Source organism: Phyllobates terribilis, unplaced genomic scaffold (genome assembly GCF_046119375.1).
Source record: "Phyllobates terribilis strain yellow unplaced genomic scaffold, ASM4611937v1 Scaffold_5__5_contigs__length_657084704, whole genome shotgun sequence".
Classification (NCBI taxonomy): domain Eukaryota; kingdom Metazoa; phylum Chordata; class Amphibia; order Anura; family Dendrobatidae; genus Phyllobates; species Phyllobates terribilis.
Genome location: NW_027362765.1, coordinates 532817599 through 532843642, shown reverse-complemented (window position 1 = coordinate 532843642; position 26044 = coordinate 532817599). Strand labels below are relative to the sequence as shown.

Genomic DNA, 26044 nt, shown 5'->3' with positions numbered 1-26044 from the left:
GGAGGAGACGCTGGTTCAGTCACCGCTCTGAGTATACAGAACGGCAATTGTAACCGCGCTCCCAGCCCTGACTGACACTGGCTCTGCATTGAAGCTGGCTGTCCTATATAAAGTATGAGCCCCACATAGCCTCCCATATACAACATGAGCCCCACATAGCCTCTTATATACAGCATGAGCCCCCACATAGCCTGTTATATACAGTATGAGCCCCCACAAAGCCCCCTATATACAGTATGAGCCCCCCATTGCCCCTCTATATACAGTATGAGCTCTAAAATAGCTCCCTATATAAGAGCCCCCACATAGCCCCCTATATACAGTATGATTCCCCACATAGCCTCCCATATACAGCATGAGCCCCATATAGCCTGTTATACACAGTATGAGTCCCTCATAGCCTCTCATATACAGTATGAGCCCCCACATAGCCTCCTATACACAGTATGAGCCCTCATGTAGCCTCTTATATACAGTATGATCCCCCACATAGCCTTTTATATAAAGATGCACCATGTGCATTCAACCTTAGGGTTCAAGGCCTTAGGTTTATAAATTATAAAATTTAAAAAGGATCTTTGGCAAAATGTTTCAACATTTTTTGTTTGATTTTTTTTTGCCTCTCCGTTGTGGAAATATTACCAGTTGAATTATTTGGCAGCTAACAAATTTATTTTCGTTATGTACAAGTGAACGTTATTAGAGACTATCACTGGGGGCGTGTACTTCTTCCCCCTGTATTCTGTTTACCAATCAGAAGCAGGCAGCAAATCTCAGAAAAAAAAGAACATGCCTCATCATAGCTCAGAACAGGCTACTCTTGTGTGAAACATATAATGTCAGAGAGCCCTGATCTCACTGCACAGTCATTACAAGTTGTTGTGAACACAGTAGACACAAGTGTGATTATTGACACTTTATAGATTTTATTTCCTGGCAGTCCATGTGTGTTTGTTTGTTTTTTTGGGGGGGGGGGCAGTAGAGCTGAGTTTAGCTGTGTCACATTACAAACCCTTCTATCAGCTTTCCTCCTCTCATAACACTGTCACTTCAGCTGTACTGGCCTTTTCCCCACATAGACTGCCAGGAGATGACAGCTTAAAAGTGTTGTTAATCACACTTATGTCTGTTATACTCACAGCAACTAGTATTCACTCTGCTGTGACATCAGAACAGGTTGTTGTTACATCTCACCCAGGAGTAGCCTACTCTAAGCTAATATGGGGTGTGTTCTTCTTTCTGCTGTGTGTTTCTGCATGCTTATATTTAGGCAATGCCACAAAGGGGGGAAAAGTACATGTCTCCAGTGAAAAGTATCTGATAACACTCACTTGGACTTAACAAAAATTAACTCATTAGATTACCTGTGACCAGTGTCTTGCTCTATGATGAGCTGTTCTTGCAATAGGTATCAATCTCAAATTTCCTAATTTTTTTTCTACAGCTTCAAAGTAGATTATCTGTTTACAGGGCAACAAAGAACAAACAAATTATGTATAGTGTAAACCTAAAGTTTTATACTTTTTCCATTTGCACCTACATTTTGCTAACACACCTAACATACATTTGGCACAGTACAAAGAAAAGGAAATGTGACTGATGCATCAGACTGCTCAGGGTTTATTAGCTATCTGTTACATAGATTGCAGAAGAGCTGTCGAAAAAGAAACCCTGTGGAAAATTTTTATAAAGAGCTATTGCAAAGTTGTTTTATTTTATATATTTGAAAACAAGTCTACAAATGTGGATATAGCCTTTAAATGTACCACTAATAGAAAATGTCTTACCTTGAGAAGTTCCCTCGGAAAGTCTTTTCCTCCATTTAATCCTTCCAGGTTTCCAATGAATTCAGAGCAAGACATCCTTTTACCGATGTTCTGAAAGGAATAAGTTTTTTATTGCTTCATTGTTTACATGTGTGAAATATTTTTCTGGGATGAGAACCTAAGAAATGATTGCCCTTCAAAGCAAAATGAAGCCCTAGTCCACATGATGGCATTTCCCAGCCAATCACCTGTCACACATCCTGGGATCATAATAGAAATGTTTGCATAACAGTTATAAATGGAATCCAACACTATAGTCCGGATTCTGCAAAGTGATTTGAAACGTTGCAAAATTTTTGCGTATTGCAGAGATGCGCACAAATTTTGAGAATTTTGGTGCTTTCACGTTAGTTTTTCTCAGCTCTGCCAAAATAGGTGCAAACGGGGAAGGATAAAGGTTTGTCAGCTTGATAGACTTGGATATCAGCCCATTTAGATGCCACTTTGGAATAAGTTGTGGGAATCAGGAGGAAAAGAAGAAGAAAAATTTGGGGAGAAAATGATAAAAAATCCAATCTTTATTGTGTTAGATAACCACTTCAAATATGTCTAGTCATAGGTTAGTAAATAAAAGGAAGACTGTAGGATCATCTGCTATTAAGATAGTAATTCTAAAATACTAAGTGCATTTAAGCTGATACTGAAGAATGTATGGTTTGCAAACAACCAATCCTGGCAAGAATAATCCTCTTGCAATAATCCTCTTAAGAAAAGGATTATCATTTAAGATGCTGGGCAATGCTGGTCAATGAAAAGTGTCAACAGCCATGTGGCACTGTGTACAGTATGTGGCTATCACCTCACTGCAATGGATCAGATGCCATCAACTTGAAAATTTGTTGCCGACCCTTTAGATGAATAGAAATGATTTTCAGTCATAGACAATTTTACCACCTGTTATTGTAGCCTTTTATCAATTTGGAACTGATGGACAGTACACATGGACCCACTGACTATTCTAGATATCTTCAACATAATCTAGTTAATCATGTATTTTAATTTTTTTTCAAACCACTAAGGAGACACTGGTTTAAAAAATTGCATCATTACTAGTGTTGAGCGAGCATGCTCGACACTGCTCGGTACTCGTCCGAGCATCTCAGTACTCGGGATGCTCGGCGAGCACCGAGCATTTTCGGGTTACTCGGGTGGGAGCTCGCGTCTCTGCCCTGCATGTTTGGCGCTCTTTACAGAGCCAATGAACATGCAGGGATTGCCAGCCAGTCACTGTAATGCCGCAGCCATGTTGGTTGTGGGCATTACAGTGACTGGCTGGCCGCACAGTGTCACCTCGAGTATTTAAAACCGGGCGCCGCCAACTTGGACACAGTCGCTCCGGATCAGACAGTGTAGGGAGAGTGCTGCTGAGCTAGGTAGAGATTTATACTGCGAAATAGGTAGTGTAGGGTCTCTAAAGCCTGCAAAATCAAAGAAACAGTCCTTCTGAGGACTAATATCCATCCCAGATATCAGGCAGGCTGTATAGGAGACGCAGTGGTTATACCAACAAACACGGCATTACAGTCCTGTGTGCTGCTGCTGCTCAAATTGCTAGACTTAGCCCCAGGTCTCAGGAGCCAGGAAAATACCCGTCTTATTAACCTTTTGGTATCCCCCCCAACAAAAAAAAAAAAAAATTGAGTGTGCCTGTGAGTGTTGAGACACAAATATATCTGTTTAAAAGAGTCTGGTTTCGGCCAGATAACTAGAACTGTGGTTTTGCAGTTCCACGGTTCAAATGTCTGTATTATCCACTTTTTTGCCTTTTTTCCATAAAAAAAACAGTTTGAGTGTCTCGCTGACTATTCAAACACAAATATATCTATTTAAAAAAGTCTGGTATACGCCAGGAAATTAGAACTGTGGTTTTCCTCTTCCACGGTTCAAATCTGGGTGTTATCCACCTTTTTGCCTTTTTTCCATAAAAAAAAACAGTTTGAGTGTCTCGCTGACTGTTCAGACACAAATATATCTGTTTAAAAGATTCTGGTGTAGGCCAGAGAACTAGAACTGTGGTTTTCCTCTTCCACGGTTCAAATCTGGGTGTTATCCACCTTTTTGCCTTTTTTTCATAAAAAAAAACAGTTTGAGTGTCTCGCTAACTATACAGACACAAATATATCTGTTTAAAAGATTCTGGTGTAGGCCAGAGAACTAGAACTGTGGTTTTCCTCTTCCACGGTTCAAATCTGGGTGTAATCCACCTTTTTGCCTTTTTTACATAAAAAAAAATAGTTTGAGTGTCTCGCTGACTGTTCAGACACAAATATATCTGTTTAAAAGATTCTGGTGTAGGCCAGAGAAATAGAACTGTGGTTTTCCTCTTCCACGGTTCAAATCTGGGTTTAATCCACCTTTTTACCTTTTTTACATAAAAAAAACAGTTTGAGTGTCTCGCTGACTGTTCAGACACAAATATATCTGTTTAAAAGATTCTGGTATAGGCCAGAGAAATAGAACTGTGGTTTTCCTCTTCCACGGTTCAAATCTGGGTGTAATCCACCTTTTTGCCTTTTTTACATAAAAAAAAACAGTTTGAGTGTCTCGCTGACTGTTCAGACACAAATATATCTGTTTAAAAGATTCTGGTGTAGGCCAGAGAACTAGAATTGTGGTTTTCCTCTTCCACGGTTCAAATCTCCTTTTTATTACCCTTTTGCCATTGATAGTGCGAGTGTAAGCTATTTTACTTAATTTACAATGGGCAAGGCGCATAGCAAGGGACGTGGAACTGGACGTTCTGGTGATGGTGCGTGCAGAGGACGGGGCCGTGGCCAAGGTGAAAGTGTGCCACAACCAACAGCCACATCTTCTTGCTCCCAGTTCTTGACCGAATTACTATGGAAGCACACAACAACACCACTATTGCGAACTGATCAGTATGAACAGGTTATTAATTGGATAGCAGATATTACTTCCAGTCACCTGGGCACCACCACCTCCGGTCTGTCTTCCACGCGGTCAAGTCTTAGTAGCCGTGAGTCTCGACCGCATACTCCTCCTCACCCTGATGCTCCTTCCTCCCACCATGCCGAGTGTCGTCAGACAGCAACTGATCCCACAGTTGGACACTCTGAAGAGCTGTTCACTGGTCCATTTCCATATTTGGGCTCCTCGCCTGCTCCGCTTGAAGTGGTGGAAGAGGAGATCCCATGCAGCGATGGCCAAATATTTGAACAGCCACGGCCACAGGAAGGCGACGCTGGCAATTTGTCACAAGAGGTGGACGATGACGAGACACAATTGCCACGAAGTGAGGAGGAGGACCGTGGTGCGGAAGTGGAAGAGGAGGAGGTGGTGGATGATCTAGTAACTGACCCAACGTGGCAGGAGGACACGCAGAGGAGGCCAGCAGCACACAGGGGTAGGGAGGCAGAGTACCCCAACAGGCAGGAAGAAGCAGTGTGGTGGCCACAGACAGAAGGCGGGCAACTGTTCCCCGTAACACCAACACGAGGGACGTTGCCAGTACAACCAGTAGGTCTTCCAGAGTCTGGAATTTTTTTAACGACTCTGCTGATGACCCCAAAAAGGGCATTTGTACCACCTGCCAGGCCAGCATCAGCAGGGGTGACAAAATTACCAGCCTGACCACCACCAGCATGATCAGGCACATGTCAGCAAAGCACTCGACTTTGTGGGGCAAACCCCAGGGTCCACGACCAGTGTCAGTGGGTGTCACCACTGCTTCTTCCGCTGTTGTGCGTATAAGAGAACCCCCTGTTGTGCGTGCAATGCAATTCCCTCTCCATACTGCATGCAAAGATGCCCCCTCCTCTCAGTCTTCACTTGTTATGGCAGTTTCTCAAGAAACAGCATCAACGTCCACGTCCACGTCCCACCGCAGCGTTCAATTGTCCATATCCCAGACCTTTGAATGAAAGCGCAAATTCACTGCCAACGCCCCACAGGCCACAGTCCTAAATTCGCACATTTCATGACTGCTTGCGTTGGAAATGCTGCCTTTTAGGCTGGTGGAGACGGAATCTTTCCGCAACCTTATGGCGGTGGCCGCCCCTTGGTACTCGGTCCCTAGCCGACACTATTTTGCCCTGTGTGCCATCCCCGCACTACACAAGCACGTGTCCCAAAACAGTTGCCATGCCCTCAACAATGCAGTTACTGGGAGAGTCCACCTGACAACGGAAACGTGGACAAGTGCTTGTGGCCAGGGACGGTACATCTCCCTGACGGCACACTGGGTAAACATAGTGGAAGCCGAGACCCAGTCGGACCTTGGGAACACATCCTCTCCACACCAAGGATTGCGGGCCCTATGTCAGTCAGAGTTGCCCCCACAGTGTACAGCTCCTGCGCATCATCCTCCTCCTCCTCCTCATGTTCTGCCTCCATCTCAGATATCACCACAACAGTTACAAGCTGGAAGCACTGCAGTACTGCCTCAGCAAAGCGGCAACAGGTTGTGCTGAAACTCATAAGCTTAGGTGATAAACCTCACACTGCTTGTGAGTTGTGGACAGCTGTGAAAGAGCAGGCAGATCTGTGGCTGAGACCGCTGAACCTACATCCAGGCATGGTCGTGTGTGACAATGGCCGTAACCTGGTGGCGGCTCTGAGGCGAGGCGAGATCACACACGTACCATGCCTGGCTCATGTACTTAACATCGTGGTTCAGCGGTTTCTTAAATCGTACCCCGAGTTGCCAGATCTGCTTGTCAAACTACGCCGCCTGTCAGCTCATTTTCAAAAGTCGGCTACAGCTTCCGCCGTCCTTGCTGTGTTGCAGCAGCGTTTGCTGCTTCCGGCACACCGACTGGTGTGTGATGTCCCCACATGTTGGAACTCTACCCTCCACATGTTGCAAAGGATTTGTGAGCAGAAGAGAGCAGTTGTGGAGTACCAGCTGCAACAAGGCCGTCGATATTCAGGTCAGACTCCACACATAAGACCTCAGGAGTGGACCTGGATGTTTGACATATGTACCATCCTGACAAACTTTGAGGAGTCCACCAAGATGGTGAGTGGCGATGACGCCATCATTAGCGTCAGCATCCCACTTGTCTGTCTTTTGCAACGCTCTCTGCAGAGAATTGAAGAGGAGGCATTGCAGCCAGAGTATGATGAGATGGATCAAGAAGCAGTAGCGGGCGATTACACACAGCCCAGCCTCATCTCATCCCAACGTGCATTGGGGGACAATGAGGGAGAGGAGGAGGAGGAGGAGGAGGAAGAACAGGAGATGGTATCATGCGTTGTAGACGGTAGTACCTGTACAACTGTCATACCGTCGGTTCAGCGTGGGTGGCCTGAGGACAGGGGGGGAGGAGAAGGAGGAGGAGAGCATGGTCAGTCGTCATCTTGGTGAGGACACGGAAGTCTTGCCCGTTACCAGTCTGACTTTATGTTACGCAGCCTTAACCGTGACCTTCGCGTTGTCAAAATGTTGGGTGACAATCATTACTGGTTGGTGACACTTTTAGACCCCCGCTACAAGGAGAACTTTCACTCTCTTATTCCTGAGGTGGAGAGGTCTACAAAAATGGGGCAGTACCAGAAGGCCCTTGCTGCAGAACTGTTAAAAAAATTCCCATCTGAACACGCTAGCGGCAGAGGTCACACCTCGTTGCCCAACCAAGGCGTACAGGCGAGAGAGACGCAACTCCAATCCAGCAGAGGCAGGGGAACACTGTCAACGTTCTGGGACAGTTTTCTGAGACCTGCCCAGCTTACAGGCCCTGAGGCGCGGGGTACTCTCACAAGGAGTGGAAAGTTTCAAAAGATGGTGAGGGAGTACCTTGCTGACCATACCAGCGTCCTCCGTGATTCCTCTGTGCCTTTTAATTATTGGGTATCCAAGCTGGACACTTGGAATGAACTCGCTCTGTACACCTTGGAGGTCCTGGCCTGCCCTGAAGCTAGCGTGTTATCGGAGCGTGTTTTTAGTGCCGCTGGGGGAATTATAACTGATAAGCGCACTCGCCTGTCAACTGACAATGCTGACAAGCTGACCCTTATCAAAATGAACAAGGGCTGGATTGGGCCAGACTTCTCATCACCACCAAATGACAGCAGAGTAACATAAAGTCAAATCCACTGTGTTATTTCGGGAGGTGTATTACCATGCACCGCTTCACACCCACACATAGGTATACACTTCCTCATTTCAGCTGTTTTTTGCTCTTCTCCTTATCCCCAGCCTCCACCACCACTATACCACCAGGGTGACTGTGGTCCGTGTTGCCAGCATTGCAAGTTTCTCAGTCCGAATTTTTGGCAGCTTTTGCTTGGAAGGCATAGGCAAAGACTATGGGAGACCCACTCCCCAATAATGGGAATAATGTTTTTAATATGCTGTACTGCATGGCTCTTGTAAGGGGTATTGCAACAACCTCTGTCCTAATTTTTGGCAGCTTTTACTTGGAAGGCATAGGCAAAGACTATGGGAGACCCACTCCCCAATAATGGGAATAATGTTTTTAATATGCTGTACTGCATGGCTCTTGTAAGGGGCATTGCAAGTTCCTCCGTCCTAATTTTTGGCAGCTTTTGCTTGGAAGGCATAGGCAAAGACTATGGGAAATTTTTGGCAGCTTTTGCTTGGAAGGCATAGGCAAAGACTATGGGAGACCCACTCCCCAATAATGGGAATAATGTTTTTAATATGCTGCACTGCATGGCTCTTGTAAGGGGCATTAAAATCGTCTTGTTAAGCTACTGTGACCTCCACGTCTCTTCCAAGGGTCATTGATATTGTCTTTTTATTCCACTGGGACCTCCAAGTCTCTTCCAAGGGGCATTGATATTGTCTTTTTATTCCACTGCGACCTCCACCACTCTTCCAAGGGGCATTAAAACCGTCTTGTTAAGCTACTGTGACCTCCACGTCTCTTCCACGGGGCATTGATATTGTCTTTTTATTCCACTGTAACCTCCACCACTCTTCCAAGGGGCATTGATATTGTCTTTTTATTCCACTGCGACCTCCACCACTGTTCCAATGGGCATTAAAACCGTCTTGTTAAGCTACTGTGACATCCACGTCTCTTCCACGGGGCATTGATATTGTCTTTTTATTCCACTGTAATCTCCACCTCTCTTCCAAGGGGCATTAAAACCATCTTGTTAAGCTACTGTGACCCCCACGTCTCTACCAAGGGGCATTAAAACCATCTTGGTAAACCACTCTGAACTCCACAGCTCTTCCAAGGGGCATTGAAATGTTGTTTTTAATTACCTCTAGCCTCCACGACTCTTCCAACGGGCATTGCATTTCCTTCTAATTTTAGTCAGCTTTTGCTTTTCAATGCATAGGCGAACACTAAGTGAGACTCACTCCCCAATAATGGGTAGAAGGTTTTTATTACACTGTAATCCACGTCTGTTTCAAGGGGCATTGCAGTTCCTCATAATTTTTGGAAAGCCTTCCATTCACTGCTTAGGCCAACAGTGTACAGGAGACCCAGTTGCTATAAATGGAAAAAACGGTTTAGTTAAGGCCCTCTGACCTCCATGTCACTTCCAAGGGGCATTGGAGTGCCTCGAAATTTTTGGTAGGCATTGCACTCACTGTATGCCCTATAACTGTGTGGCCGAACCGTTCCTTTTGGTACAGAAACATATCCTACAAGACATGTGTGGTTGACTGGCCTGATATTGATGTGAATGGTCCCTGTTCCTCCTGCTCTTTCTCCTTTGCCACCACCTCATCCATCATTCATCACCTGAAGCTTTGTTTAAACGGGAGTCATAGAACTGGGATAGTAGCAGGAAAACATCCAGCAATCCTCGGAGGAGGTAGGATATGTGCCAAAACGCTGACCACCTCAGGCCTAGCCGCTACTACATACATGCGCTTGCATTCCAAGGAACAGAAAGCTAAGGAGATGGATGGCCTCATGATCATGAATAATTTACTCATTGTGTAGGAGGCCGACCACAGCTGCGGCCTACCTTATGAACTTTGTGTTGAAGCTTGATTGACCCAGGACCCGCAATCCTCTATGTCTGGAGGACGTGTTGCATCCCAGTGTCCAACTGTGTCCCGGCTTCCACAATATTAACCCAGTGTGAAGGCGTCAGTGAGATGGACCATCCCTGGCCACATTCACTTGTCCACATGTTTGTGGTTAGGCTGTCCTTCCCACTAAATGCACTGGAGAGGGCACAGGTAATGTTTTGGTATGCGCGCTTGTGTAAAAGGCGCACAGGGACAAATAGGGGCGGCTGGGGACCGTTTATGGACACCCGGCCGCCCCCAGGCGGCTGGGGACCGTGTGTGGGCACCCCGCCGCGGGGCAGCTGGGGACCGAGTATGGACACCCGGCTGCCCCCTGGCGGTTGGTGACCAAGCGTGGACACCCGGCCGCCGGGTGGCTGGGGACTGAATATGGATACCAGGCCGCCGACGCAGCCATGACATGGTGGCCAGATTCCGCCACCACATGCCTAAAAGGCCCAATTTCAAGTGCAAGCAAACAAGCAGTATGGTATTGCAGCCTGGGGGTGGGTGGGTGGCAGGCTGCATACTTGGGCTTGCATTGCAAGGAATGGGGGAGGTACAATTGAACACTGCCCTGGGACAAGGACTTGAATGGGGATAGTTGCAAGTAGATGCGGGAGGCATCTTCGCATGTGCCATGAACAGGGGGTTGGCGTGCACAAACTACAGCGGAATAGGCAGTCCTTCCCACTAAATGCACTGGGGAGGGCACAGGTAATGTTTTGGTATGCGCGCTTGTGTATAAGGCACAGCGGGACAAATAGGGGTGGCTGGGGACCGAGTATGGACACCGGGCCGCCCCCTGGCGGCTGGGGACCGAGTGTGGACACCCGGCCTCCGGGCGGCTGGGGACTGAGTATAGATACCAGGCCGCCGACGCAGCCATGACATGGTGGCCGGCGTCTGCCTCCACAAGCCTAAAAGGCCTCATTTCAAGTGCAAGCAAGCTAGCAGTATGGTATTGCAGCCTGGGGGTGGGTGGGTGGCAGGTTGCACACTTACGCTTGCATTCCAAGAAAACAAAGCAGATGCTAACTTCTATCATCATCATCATGCTCCTCACCTTGGCACTCTCAACTCCCCTGATGGAGAAGCCAGGGCCCACCGGAGGAGTCTGGTTGTCTGGTGGGCTCGTCCAATGCTGCCCTAAAGCAGGCCAGGCTAAGAAAAGTGTGGGGAAGGTTACCGGGACAAATAGTGGCGGCTAGGGACTGAGTATGGAGACCTCGCTACCGAAGCAGCCATGAGGTAGTGGCCAGCTTCAGCCTCCTCCAAACTAAAAGGCCCCATTTCAAGTGCAAGCTAGCAGTATAGTATTGCAGCCTGCGGGTGGGTGGGTGGTTGGCTGCATATTTGTGCTTGCATTGCAAGCAATGGGGGAGGTACAATTGAACACTGCCCTAGGACAAGGACTTGCACGGGGATAGTTGCAAGTCTGCATCTTCTGATGTGGCAAGGATCACTTCTGATGGGCACACTGTTAGGCAGTGACCTGGGTGTCAGAGATGCTTCCAGGGGACTTCCCCATGCTGTTCCCATGTCTTTTCAGCACTGTATGCATGTGTCACACAGCACATGGCCAGATAAGGTTGTAAAATGTTAAAATTACATTTCCCGGTGAATGCATTTGTCACGGTTGAAAGCAATACAAAAGTGCAAAAACGCATAAAAAATGCTACTTGTGAACATAGCCCAAGGTGTTGAGGAGTATTTTTGGTTTTGGTTATTTATTTTACCTTATACACAAGTCATTACCCTGGAAAGGATGTTCCTTAACATATTTCACAGGAAAACCGTTTCAGTTTAGTTTTTGAACGTTTTATTGTGAGCCCGTAAAAGCGACTTAATACCTCTGACTATGTTGTTGACAGCAGTGACCTGGGGGTCAGAAATGCTTCCTGGGGCGATCCCCATGCTGTCCCCATGTCATTTTAGCACTGTCACTATTGTTTTGGGCACTTATTAGGCTTTCTACAGACTGCCGGGGGTGCCGCCGCAAAAATGCTCGGGTCTCCCATAGACTAACATTGGGCTCGTTGCTCGGGTCAAGCACCCGAGTATCACGGTGAGCTCGGCCCGATCTTCGAACACCCGAGCATTTTAGTGCTCGCTCAACACTAATCATTACAATTACCAAATATACACTAACATCTCTGTATTAATATACTGTACATTAAAACTCAGTCTCCAGTATCATGTATACTCGTCGCCTCCCTCCAGCGTCACAGGGCCCTGTGGTGTCTAGTAGTTGTCCTGCACCTGTGCCCCGCAATTGCGATATTCAAAGTTACTTTTCCGCCTTTCTATGGGCATTGACTTTTTGTTTCTTCTACGCAGGTGCCGGTGCCTGCGCAGAAGAAACAAGAAGACAATGCCCATACATGCTGATGGGAGGTGACAGGTATGCAAATGAAGAACGGAGGAGGCAGAGTTTTCTTCCAGACACCGCACGCCCCAGAGCATGGAAGAACGCATTAACCTAAAGGATTAAAAGATGAATTCTGTACAACAAGACCACAGATATGAGGCATACAGGTATGACTCTTTTACACATGTGGTCAAAATTGTTGGTAACTCTCATTTAATGAAAGAAAAACCCACAATGGTCACAGAAATAACTTGAATCTAACAAAAGTAATAATAAATTAAAAATCTATGAAAATGAACAAATGAAAGTCAGACATTGCTTTTCAACCCTGCTTCCACAGAATTTAAAAAAAAATTAAACTCATGAAATAGGCCTGGACAGAAATGATGGTACTCTTAACTTAATATTTTGTTGAACAACCTTTTGAGGCAATCACTGCACTCAAACGATTCCTGTAACTGTCAATGAGACTTCTGCACCTCTCGACAGGTATTTTAGCCACTCCTCATGAGCAAACTGCTCCAGTTGTCTTGTGTTTGAAGGTTGCCTTTTCCAGACGGCATGTTTCAGCTCTTTCCAGATGTTCAATATGATTTAGGTCAGGGCTCATAGAAGGCCACTTCAGAATAGTCCAATGTTTTCCTCTTAGCCATTCTTGGGTGTTTTTAGCTGTTTTTAGCTGTGTGTTTTGGGTCATTATCCTGTTGCAAGACCCATGACCTGCAACTGAGACCAAGCTTTCTGACACTGAGATTTCATTGTACCCTGCACAGATTCAAGACACCCTGTGCCAGATGCAGCAAAGCAGCCCCAAAACATAACAGAGCCTCCTCCATGTTTCACAGTAGGGACAGTGTTCTTTTCTTGATATGCTTCATTTTTCCGTCTGTGAACATAGAGCTGATGTGCCTTGCCAAAAACTTCCATTTTTGTCTCATCTGTCCTTAGGACATTCTCCCAGAAGCTTTGTGGCTTGTTAACATTTCTGAATAATATGTGCAATTGTAGTCACAGGAACATCAAGCTGCTTGGAGATGGTCTTATAACCTTTACCTTTAACATGCTTGTCTATAATTTTCTTTCTAATCTCCTGAGACAACTCTTTCCTTTGCTTCCTCTGGTCCATGTTGAGTGTGGTACACACCATGTCACCAAACAGCACAGTGAGTATCTGTAGCCCTATATACAGGCCCACTGACTGATTACAAGGTTGTAGACACCTGTGATGCTAATTAGTGGACACAACTTGATTAAACATGTCCCTTTTGTCACATTATTTTCAGGGGTGCCATCATTTCTGTCCAGGCCTATTTCATGAGTTAAATTTTTAGTTAAATTCTGTGGAAGCTGGGTTGAAAAGCTATGTCTGACTTTCATTTGTTCATTTTCATAAATTTTTAATTTATTATTACATTTGTCAGATTCAAGTTATTTCTATGACCATTGTGGGTTTTTCTTTCATTAAACGAGGGGTACCAACAATTTTGACCACGTGTGTAAGTATTCTAGAACCTGTATGCCCATATTAATAGGTTAGGTATGTCCATGGGGTTGACAGATTTCCTTTAAGCTTTGGCAAACACAAGTCCATCCATAACTTTAGCTAGAAAGTCGGTTCATTTAAAGGTATATTACCGCCATCTCAATATCCACCACTTAGTCAATTTCTTAAAATTACCATGTGAATGTAATATTTGTGCCGATTTGTGTCTCTGTTTCCGCTTTGGCCACTGGGTAGCGGTGCATCTTTATTGCTTGTCACGCATGGCAGCACTAGTCCTATTTTTCCCTGGGACTTTTGGTGCTGCTTTATAATGGGCCTATGGAGCTAATTTTGGTCTAGGTATTGATCACACCTTCCTGAGAGTCCTGGGCAGGGCAGTCAGCTATTTAAACCCCTGAAACTCTGACTCCCACTGCCAGTCAATATTGTTGTTGTCCTGGAATATACTGCTGTGCTGTTCTCCTGTTTGTTTGTTCTGATTATTTCTGTTCTTTGACCTCATATTGACTTTTGACTACCCTCTAGCTTTACTATTTTGTCCCTGATGTGACCTCTTGGCTTTGACCATGAATGGCTATCCTTCCTGCCTCTGGTTCACTCCTCCGTACGGCAGCCCTTTCGTGGAAGCAATCCAGTGGACCCCATTGTAAGACCAGATCCCTGTACAGTGGTTAAAGTGTGAAGGTCAGAGTTCGTCTGGAATCTGTCAGATGGAGTGGCTTGTGCCAAGTCTGTCCGAGGTAGCCTTTTTGAACCTGACAGTCGTGACAGTGAAGATATTACACAACTTGACTTCAAAATGTATAATATTTTTAGAAATCACGATAAAAAAGCTTACTTACATGTCCATGCAAGTCTGTGTTTAACAGCATCAGTGCACATGTTAGGGTATGAACACCATCTGAAATGGCAAAAAAAGAACAACGCATAAGCTTTGGTGACATACTACATTGTTTTTCTGCTATGTACATCTTAGGCTAGGTTCACATCTGAATTAGAGAATCTGTCAAAATTCCATTATTTTTGAGAGAATAAAAAGCTCAGCATCTTGTGCTACTTTTTATAGTAAAATGATGGACACCTTGAATGAAAACTGGTACACCCTACTATATGTTGATGGGGTTCCCCTAACACTGATTGGGTCCATCATATGACAAATGGATTCTTTTTTTTTGCTTCTAATATAATGCACAATAATGGAATTCAAAATGCTGAAATGAACCCAGTCTTAGCTGTACACATCAACTAAGTTACAAAAATAAAGTTGAATGAAAGGAATAATTGAGTAAAATTCAAAGTTTATTCATGAATCTGTATAAAAAGGTGGCTTTAGACACCACAACTTGAGGGTGTTCATGAACGTGAGCAGATCAACATTACATATGCAATTAACGCTTTCATTAAAAGCGACATTACTCTGGCAGGATTTCAAACTGACCTCAATATAGTGAATTTAAAGAAGTTGTGCTCTACTTTATTTTATTCCCCCAATGTATCCCCCCCAGGGCCCCTAAGACTTTTTGTAAATACCTTCCGTTGCAGATAATGCCTGTGAGCGGCACTATTGGTGGCCGCTCACAGGCATCACGTGACCCTGTGCTGACGTCACGACAAGTGAGGCGTGATTCAGCGCTGGGGTCCCCGCGGTGGCTGCTGGGCAGTGGAGGGGTTACCCCCCGCGTCACACCCAGCATCCACCGCGCGCTTTCCCAATGAATGGGGAGAGGGAGAGTGCGCGGTGGATGCCAGGAGTGACGCGGAGGGTAACCCCGCCCACAGCCTGGCATCCACATAGCGCCACTCACAGGCATTAACTGCAATGGAAGGTATTTACAAAACGTCTTAGGGGCCCCGGTGGTATACATTGGGGGTAATATAAGTAGTGGACAACCCCTTTAACCATCATTTTGGGCTGAATCACTTAGGATACTGCATTTTTTCTTCATTTCATCCATCCTCACTTTACTTTAATGGTTGATAAAAGATATTGTGACACGTAATGATCAGCAGAGTTGTGTATATCACCTCTCAGTTGTTAAGGAAGGATCCTGTGTTATCTAATTCTAGCTTTTTAATAGAGGCAATTCTCTCTACAGTATTGTAACCCCCCTTGTGATCATAAATAGATAGCTCCAAGAAGTGACCTCTACAGAAGAGGAATTGTACGTCAATTGTGAGGTTCAGTCATTCAAGAGAAAACTGTAACATTTAATTCACTGTTTTTACATAAATAGTGACATATAATAAATGCAAAAAGTTGAATCCATTCCTGACTGAGCCGATATACATTTTAGCACTTTTGTTCTTCCCTTCACTTCTTCTAAGAGCCAGAACTTATTTATTTTTTAATCAACATAGAGTATGAGGACTTGTTTTTTGGGGGGTGAAGTGTATTTTTGAATAATGTGAAATGTTGAAAAATAGTAAAAATGTGAAATGGTAAAAAAGTGCAATTTTGTTATTGGTGACTAGATAGACTTGTCACACAAAAGGTTTGGTACATAAAATGAGAGTAATGGGACTAGTTGAAAATAAGATATGTGTAACTGGGTTAAAACTGTCTCAGAGATAAGACACAAAGGGTGGTTATTAATGTAACACACTCGGATTGGGTCGCAGTTAACAGGGAGGTACTGCAGGGATCAGTATTGGACCCTCTTCTTCTTTTTAACATATTTATTAATGACCTTGTAGAGGGCATATAAAGTAGAATTTCAGAATTTGAAGATGATAATAAACTCTACAAGGTAATCAACAAATCAAGACAGAGGAGGATAATTTAATGTTACAGAGGGATTTATATAAGCTAGAGGCTTGGACTGAGAAATGGAATTGAAGTTTAATGTACAGTGGGTACGGAAAGTATTCAGACCCCTTTACATTTTTCACTCTTTGCTTCATTGCAGACATTTGGTAAATTCTAAAAAGTTCTTTTTTTTCTCATTAAAGTACACTCTGCACCCCATCTTGACTGGAAAAAAAAACAGAAATGTAGACATTTTTGCAAATTTATTAAAAAATAAAAACTGAAATATCACATGGTCATAAGTATTCAGACCCTTTGCTCAGTATTGAGTAGAAGGACCCTTTTGAGCTAGTACAGCCATGAGTCTTCTTGGGAATGATGCAACAAGTTTTTCACACCTGGATTTGGGGATCCTCTGCCATTCTTCCTTGCAGATCCTCTCCAGTTCCGTCAGGTTGAATGGTGAACGTTGGCAGACAGCCATTTTCAGGTCTCTCCAGAGATGCTCAATTGGGTTTAGGTCAGGACTCTGGCTGGGCCAGTCAAGAATGGTCACAGAGTTGTTCTGAAGCCACTCCTTTGTTATGTTAGCTGTGTGCTTAGGGTCATTGTCTTGCTGGAAGGTGAACCTTCGGCCAAGTCTGAGGTCCAGAGCACTCTGGAAAAGGTTTTCATCCAGGATATCTCTGTACTTGGCCGCATTCATGTTTCCTTCAATTGAAACCAGTTGTCCTGTTCCTGCAGCTGAAAAACACCCCCATAGCATGATGCTGCCACCACCATGTTTCACTGTTGGGATTGTATTGGGCAGGTGATGAGCAGTGCCTGGTTTTCTCCACACATACCACTTAGAATTATCACCAAAAAGTTATATCTTTGTCTCATCAGACCAGAGAATCTTATTTCTCATAGTCTGGGAGTCCTTCATGTGTTTTTGAGCAAACTCTAGGCGGGCTTTCATTTGTCTTGCACTGAGGAGAGGCTTCCGTCGGGCCACTCTGCCATAAAGGCCCGACTGGTGGAGGGCTGCAGTGATAGTTGACTTTGTGGAACTTTCTCCCATCTCCCTACTGCATCTCTGGAGCTCAGCCACAGTGATCTTGGAGTTCTTCTTTACCTCTCTCACAAAGGCTCTTCTCCCACGATTGCTCAGTTTGGCTGGATGGCCAGGTCTAGGAAGACTTCTGGTGGTCCCAAACTTCTTCCATTCAAGGATTATGGAGGCCACTGTGCTCTTAGGAACCTTGAGTAATACAGAAATTCATTTGTAACCTTGGTCAGATCTGTGCCTTGCCACAATTCTGTCTCTGAGCTCCTTGGGCAGTTCCTTTGAGCTCATGATTCTCATTTGGTCTGACATGCACTGTGAGCTGTGAGGTCTTATATAGACAGCTGTGTGCCTTTCCAAATCAAGTCCTATCAGTTTAATTAAACACAGCTGGACCCCAATGAAGGAGTAGAACCATCTCAAGGAGGATCACAAGGAAATGGACAGCATGTGACTTAAATATGAGTGTCTGATCAAAGGGTCTGAATACTTATGACCTTGATACTTAGAGCCCTGACCTAAACCCAATTGAGCATCTCTGGAGAGACCTGAAAATCGCTGTCTGCCAACGTTCACCATCCAACCTAACGGAACTGGAGAGGATCTGCAAGGAAGAATGGCGGAGGATCCCCAAAATCCAGGTGTGAAAAACTTGTTGCATCATTCCCATGAAGACTCATGACTGTATTAGCTCAAAAGGGTGCTTCTACTCAATACTGAGCAAATTGTCTGAATACTTATTACCATGTGATATTTCAGTTTTTCTTTTTTAATAAATTTGCAAAAATGTCTACATTTCTGTTTTTTATTCTGTCATGATGGGGTGCAGAGTGTACATTAATGAGAAAAAAAATGAACTTTTTAGAATTTACCAAATGGCTGCAATGAAACAAAGAGTGAAAAATGTAAAGGGGTCTGAATACTTTCCGTACCCACTGTAGATAAATGTAAGGTCGTGCACTTGGGCAAAGGAAATAAAATGTAGCTTTTAATGTTATAGGTAGACTTAAGTCCATTAAGTCTAACCTATAGCCTAACATGTTGATACAGAGGAAGGCACAAACCCCATGGGGCACACGGTAATAGCTCCATATGAGGGAAAAAATTTCTTCCCGACTCCACATATGGCAATCAGACTAGTTCCCTGGATCAAGGTCCCATCACATAATCTAGTACCATAATCTGTAATATTATACTTTTCATGGAAGGCATCAAGACCCTTACTGAACTATTGTAGTGAATCAACCATTACAACATCATGTGACAGAGAGTTCCACAGTGTCACTGCTTTTACAGTAAAGAATCTGCATCTCTGTACTGTCCCTTCATATATCTGTACATTGTAATAAGATCGCCTCTAAACCTTCATTTTTTCAAATTGAATATTCCCAAGTTTAATAACCTGTTTGTAAACAGTATTCCAATTGTGGCAGCATTAGTGACCTGTATAGAGGCAAATTGCCTCTTCAGAGAAAAAGAGGACTTGTACTCTATAGCACCACCTATTGGAAGTAGCAATCCTACAAGTCACAATCAACCCTTTAACGAGTCGTGCAATATGACTTAGGATAAAAGCCAAATCAGAATCTCAATTTGCAGACACGGTGTTTCGGGCTGTTGGCCCTCGTCAGTGCAAAGTATGAGAACTGATTTGGCTAGGTGAGAGGCTCTGGACTGAGGTCTAAGGGGTAGCATTTCTCCTTATGGAGAGTGACACACCAGCTCTGGCACATCAAGGTAAGGAGGATTATTCGCCGTGCAATGCTCCTCTGGGAAATTGAATATGCAAATTGCCTCTTCAGAGAAAAAGAGGACTTGTACTCTATAGCGCCACCTATTGGAAGTAGCAATATACCCATTATAGACTATGGGGCTGTTCACATGTCCATACTTTTTGTGGCTGTGAACCTAGAGCACTAGTGATGAGGGCGCGCGCTCACTATTTCTCGGTACTCGCCCAAGCGTCTCACTGTTTGAGGTGCTCAGAGCTCGGCAAGCACTACGGGATGCTCGGGCGGGAGCTCGAGTCCCTGCCCCGTATGTTTGGTGCTGTTTTAACTGCGAATAAACATGCAGGGATTGCTGCCACTCACTGTAATACCATAGCCGTGTTGGTTGTGGCATTACAGTGATTGGCTGGCCGCATAGCGTCATCGGGTCTATATCAGACACGGTGACCCTATGCTTGTCACAGTCTACCCTTCAGACAGGCAGAGTAGGGAGGAGGTGCTGCTGAGCTAGGGAGAGAATTAGCGGTTTAGTAGTAAGGTATAGGTATTCCACAGCAAGATATATATACATCTGAACTATCAGTCCTTCTAAAGACTAATCAAGCTGCATATATTATTACTGGTGATAACAGGAGTTAGGCAGGCAGAGTTTGTGAACTGTGTATACAGCAGAATAGAGTCCATTGCACGTTCTGTCTGCTGCTGTTACAGATATCTATAGCCCTAAATGTCAGGGCTATTTTTTTTTTGCTCACAATCCTGATTATTTGCTTAAAATGCAATATAGTACACCATTTTTACTGCTCTATTTGTTTGTTAGCAGAATACAGCCAGATTTGTTTGATTTCATTCGCATTGCTGTATTGTGGAAGCAGAGAAACTTCTCCATCATCAGACGTGATCCAATATTACTGCCATAATAATGGTGACATTTTTTGGAGCGTGCCAAATATTACATTCCAGTTAAAGTCTGCCACTTGGGTTTTGTTCAACCTATTCACACTTAGTCGCTGATCAATACCATATCTCTAACGCCACTGCCTGAAACTGTGGTCATCAGACGTGATCCGATATTACTGCGATAATAATCGTCATATTTTTGGGAGCGTGGCAAATATTATACTCCATTTAAAATGGGCAAGGCACGTGACAAGGGACGGGGAAGTGGACATGATGCTGATGGTGCACACACAGACCGAGGCCATGGGCAAGATAAAACTGTGCCTGCTGAGGGAGCACAACAAACTCCCACATCATGTCAAACTACCTTCCCGTCCCAATTTCTAGGGGGCCGCGGAACACCACACTTGAAGCCAAAGCAGTGTGAAAAGGTTGTTGATTGGATAGCAGATAATGCTTCCAGTAAGTTTGCCACCACCACCACCACCCTGTCTTTCACACAGTCCAGTCTCAGTAGCCGTGAGTCTGGACCACATATTCCTCACCCTGATCCTCCTTCCTCCTACCATGCCGAGTGCCCAGAGAGAAGTGATCCCACACTTAGACACTCCAAAGAGCTGTTCACTTTCTCATTTATAGATTCGAGCCTAACGCCAGGCAAGAAGAGATCGCATGTAGCGATGCCCAAATATTTCAGCAGCCACGGTCACACGAAGGCAACGGTGGGAAAGTGCAATTACTGTTGGAAGAGGTGGATGATGATGATGAGACACAATTACCACCAAGTCAGGAGGAGGCCCAGGGTGCGTATGTGGAAGACGAGGTGGTGGACGATGAAGTCATTGACCCAACCTGGCAAGGTGACATGCATAGCGAGTAGTGTTGAGCCACCCCCGTAGTGTTCGGGTTCGGTTCGGTTCGTCGAACACCGGGATGTTCGAGGAACTGTTCGTCGAACTGTTCGTCGAACACCTTAGAACACCGTCGAACACCGTTAAAACCAATGGCAGGCAAACAAAAACACATAGAAACACATAGAAAACACCTGCAAAGGTGTCCAAAAGCTGACAAACTGCTCAGAAGACACTCTCTTTAAAAAAGCCGGCCGGCAAATTCAGCAGCGGCATACACCGGTACCCGACAATTTAGACAAGAAGGAATAGAGCATCACACATAGATTAGATAGATAGAAACATGTCAGTCACACATATAAGAAGCACAGTGACAGTGTTGGTTACTGCACTTGTCATTTAGTGTAAAGGATTTATTAAAAAAAATATTAGTGTTTTCATGCACCATCTCTTTAAAAAAGCCGGCCGGCAATTCAGCATCTGTACCCGACAATTTAGAACAGAAAGAATAGAGCTTCACACATAGATTAGATAGATAGAAACATGTCAGTCACATATATAATAAGTACAGTGACAGTGTTGCTTACTGTACTTGTCATTTAGTGTAAAGGATTTATTTAAAAAAATAATAGTGTTTTCATGCACTGTCTCTTTAAAAAAGCCGGCCGGCAATTCAGCAGCGGTACCCGACAATTTAGAACAGAAAGATAGAGCATCACACATAGATTAGATAGATAGAAACATGTCAGTCACATTTATAATAAGTACAGTGACAGTGTTGGTTACTGTACTTGTCATTTAGTGTTAAAATAAAGGATTTATTAAAATAAAAATTGGCGTGGGATCCCCCATAATTTTAGGCTCTAGCGGAGGTTAAGCAGACGGCTGGGGCAGATGTTTGAAGCCTCGGAAGGGGGTAATACCCACGGAGCTTACCAGGCTACTAATATCAGCCCCCAGCTGAATACTTAGCCTTTACTAGCTATTAAAATGGGGGACCCCACCAAAAAAATGACGTGGGGTCCCCCCTATTTTAATAGCTAGCAAAGGCTAGGCAGACAGCTGGGGGCTGATATTAATAGCTCAGGAAGGGTGCCATGAATATTGGCCCCCTCCCAGGCTAGAAACACCAGCCGTCAGCCGCCCCAGAAATGGCGCATCCATAGGATGCGCCAATTCTGGCTCTTAGCCTCGCTCTTCCCACTGCCCTGTAGCGGTGGCAGTGGGGTAATAGGGCTGGGGTTGATGTCAGCTTATAATGCCAGCTGACATCAAGCCCAGGTTAGTAATGGAGAGGCGTCTATAAGACACCTCCATTACTAACCCCATAGTCAAAGTTAAAAAAAACACAAACACCCAGAATAAAGTCCTTTAATTGAAATAAACACACAATTCTTTATTGTTCTAAATTAAACCATACTTACCGTCACGCCCATTCCAGCTGAAGCCAACGATCTCCTGTAATAAAAATAAAATAATAAACCAACATCATCCTTACCTTTCCATGGTTCCCAGGACAGCTCCAGCTCTGCTACATCGAGATGACTGGCTGGACCGCAGCAGAACGCTGCCATCCAGCCTGTCATCCCGCAGACACTGAGAAGCGCAGGCATGCTTGCGCTCCTCACTGTCTCGCTGTGACGGCATCCAGATGAGCCGAGGTCATGTCCAATGAACTCGGCTCACCTCATGCACGTCACTGACAGCATGGGAAAATTCTCACGCTGAAGCTCTGAGTGCAGGAGAATTTTCCCACGCTGTCAGTGAGGTGCATGAGGTGAGCTGAGTTCATTGGACATGAGCTCACCTCATGCACGTCACTGACAGCGTGGGAGAATTCTCCTGCACTCAGCACTTCAGCGTGAGAATTTTCCCACGCTGTCAGTGACGTGCATGAGGTGAGCCGAGTTCATTGGACATGACCTCGGCTCATCTGGATGCCGTCACAGCGAGACAGTGAGGAGCGCAAGCATGCCTGCGCTTCTCAGTGTCCGCGGGATGACAGGCTGGATGGCAGCGTTCTGCTGCGGTCCAGCCAGTCATCTCGATGTAGCAGAGCTGAAGCTGTCGTGGGAACCATGGAAAGGTAAGGATGATGTTGCTTTATTATTTTTCTTTTATTGCAGGAGATCGTTGGCTTCAGCTGGAATGGGTGTGATGGTAAGTATGGTTTAATTTAGAACAATAAAGAATTGTGTGTTTATTTCAATTAAAGGACTTTATTCTGGGTGTTGTGTTTTTTTTAAATACTTTACTAGAAATTCATGGCGGTCATGTCTAATACTGGCGTGACCCCATGAATTTTGGGCTTGGGGCCAGCTGATAATACCAAGCTGGCCCTAACCCCTTTATTACCCAGTGAGCCACCGCACCAGGGCCCTGGATGAGTTGGGTACAGCGCCACAAGATGGCGCTTCTATGAACGCGCCATTTTCCGGGGTGGCTGCGGACTGCAATTTGCAGCGGGGGGGGGGCCCAGAAAGCTTGGGCCTCCCTGCGCTGCAGATTCCAGCCCCCAGCTGCCTAGTTGTACCTGGCTGGACACAAAAATAGGGCGTAGCCCCACATATTTTTTTTTTAATTATTTCATGAAATTCATGAAATAATTAAGAAAAAAAGGCCTTCCCTATATTGTTGTGTCCGGCTAGGTACAAATAGGCAGCTGGTGGTTGGGGGCAGCCCGTTCCTGCCTGCTGTACCTGGCTGGACACAAATATAGTGCGAAGCCCCACTTCAATTTTTTTTAATTATTTCATGAAATTCATGAAATAATTAAGAAAAAAAGGCCTTCCCTATATTGTTGTGTCCGGCCAGGTACAAATAGGCAGCTGGTGGTTGGGGGCAGCCCGTTCCTGCCTGCTGTACCTGGCTGGACACAAATATAGTGCGAAGCCCCACTTCAATTTTTTTTAATTATTTCATGAAATTCATGAAATAATTAAGAAAAAAAGGCCTTCCCTATATTGTTGTGTCCGGCTAGGTACAAATAGGCAGCTGGTGGTTGGGGGCAGCCCGTTCCTGCCTGCTGTACCTGGCTGGACACAAATATAGTGCGAAGCCCCACTTCAATTTTTTTTAATTATTTCATGAAATTCATGAAATAATTAAGAAAAAAGGCCTTCCCTATATTGTTGTGTCCGGCCAGGTACAAATAGTCAGCTGGTGGTTGGGGGCAGCCTGTTCCTGCCTGCTGTACCTGGCTGGACACAAATATAGTGCGAAGCCCCACTTCAATTTTTTTTTAATTATTTCATGAAATTCATGAAATAATTAAGAAAAAAAGGCCTTCCCTATATTGTTGTGTCCGGCCAGGTACAAATAGGCAGCTGGTGGTTGGGGGCAGCCCGTTCCTGCCTGCTGTACCTGGCTGGACACAAATATAGTGTGAAGCCCCACTTCACTTTTTTTAAATTATTTCAGGAAATTCATGAAATAATTAAAAAAAATTGACGTGGGGCTTCGCACTATATTTGTGTCCAGTCAGGTGCAGCAGGCAGGAACGGGCTGCCCCCAACCACCAGCTGCCTATTTGTACCTGGCCGGACACAACAATATAGGGAAGCCCTTTTTTTCTTAATTATTTCATGAAATAATTTAAAGAAAATTGACGTGGGGCTTCGCCCTGTTTTTGTGTCCAGCCAGGTACAACTAGGCAGCTGGGGGCTGGAATCCGCAGCGCAGGGAGGCCCAAGCTTTCTGGGCCACCCCCGCTGCAAATTGCAGTCCGCAGCCACCCCGGAAAATGGCGCGTTCATAGAAGCGCCATCTTCTGGCGCTGTACCCAACTCATCCAGGGCCCTGATGCGGTGGCTCACTGGGTAATAAAGGGGTTAGGGCCAGCTTGGCATTATCAGCTGGCCCTAAGCCCGAAATTCATGGGGTCACGCCAATATTAGACATGACCACCATGAATTTCTAGTAAAGTATTTAAAAAAAACACAACACCCAGAAAAAAGTCCTTTAATTGAAATAAACACACAATTCTTTATTGTTCTAAATTAAACCATACTTACCATCACGCCCATTCCAGCTGAAGCCAACGATCTCCTGAAATAAAAGAAAAATAATAAAGCAACATCATCCTTACCTTTCCATGGTTCCCATGACAGCTTCAGCTCTGCTACATCGAGATGACAGGCTGGACCGCAGCAGAACGCTGCCATCCAGCCTGTCCTCCCGCAGACACTGAGAAGCGCAGGCTTGCTTGCGCTCCACAGTGTCTCTCTGTGAGGGCATCCAGATGAGCCGAGTTAATGTCCAATGAACTCGGCTCACCTCATGCACGTCACTGACAGCGTGGGAAAATTCTCCTGCACTCAGCGCTTCAGCGTGGGAGAATTCTCACACTGAAGCGCTGAGTGCAGGAGAATTCTCCCACGCTGTCAGTGACGTGCAGGAGGTGAGCTGAGTTCATTGGACATGAGCTCACCTTATGCACGTCACTGACAGCGTGGGAAAATTCTCCTGCACTCAACGCTTCAGCGTGGGAGAATTCTCACGCTGAAGCGCTGAGTGCAGGAGAATTCTCTCACGCTGTCAGTGACGTGCAGGAGGTGAGCTGAGTTCATTGGACATGAGCTCACCTTATGCACATCACTGACCGCGTGGGAGAATTCTCCTGCACTCACCGCTTCAGCGTGAGAATTTTCCCACGCTGTCAGTGACGTGCATGAGGTGAGCCGAGTTCATTGGACATGAACTCGGCTCATCTGGATGCCGTCACAGAGAGACGCTGAGCAGCGCAAGCAAGCCTGCGCTTCTCAGTGTCTGCGGGATGACAGGCTGGATGGCAGCTTTCTGCTGCGGTCCAGCCTGTCATCTCGATGTAGCAGAGCTGAAGCTGTCGTGGGAACCATGGGAAGGTAAGGATTATGTTGCTTTATTATTTTTCTTTTATTGCAGGGGATCGTTGGCTTCAGCTGGAATGGGCGTGATTGTAAGTATGGTTTAATTTAGAACAATAAAGAATTGTGTCTTGATTTCAATTAAAGGACTTTATTCTGGGTGTTTGTGTTTTTTTTTAACTTTGACTATGGGGTTAGTAATGGGGGTGTCTTATAGACGCCTCTCCATTACTAACCTGGGCTTGATGTCAGCTGGCATTATAAGCT

The 26044-nt window shown here is 45.2% G+C and overlaps 1 protein-coding gene across 4 annotated transcripts in view; it reads right to left on the bottom strand.

Annotated features, from left to right (window-relative positions):
- Nucleotides 1-26044, bottom strand: part of LOC141273646 (PH and SEC7 domain-containing protein 1-like) — a 555342-nt gene that overhangs the window by 156042 nt on the left and 373256 nt on the right. For all 4 annotated transcript variants that reach the window (XM_073685772.1, XM_073685776.1, XM_073685773.1 and 1 more), the window contains 2 exons: nucleotides 14501-14559; nucleotides 1788-1877 (listed from right to left, as the gene is read on the bottom strand). In XM_073685772.1, coding sequence (XP_073541873.1) covers nucleotides 1788-1877; nucleotides 14501-14559 — 149 coding nt within the window. The remainder of the gene's footprint in view (nucleotides 1-1787; nucleotides 1878-14500; nucleotides 14560-26044) is intronic.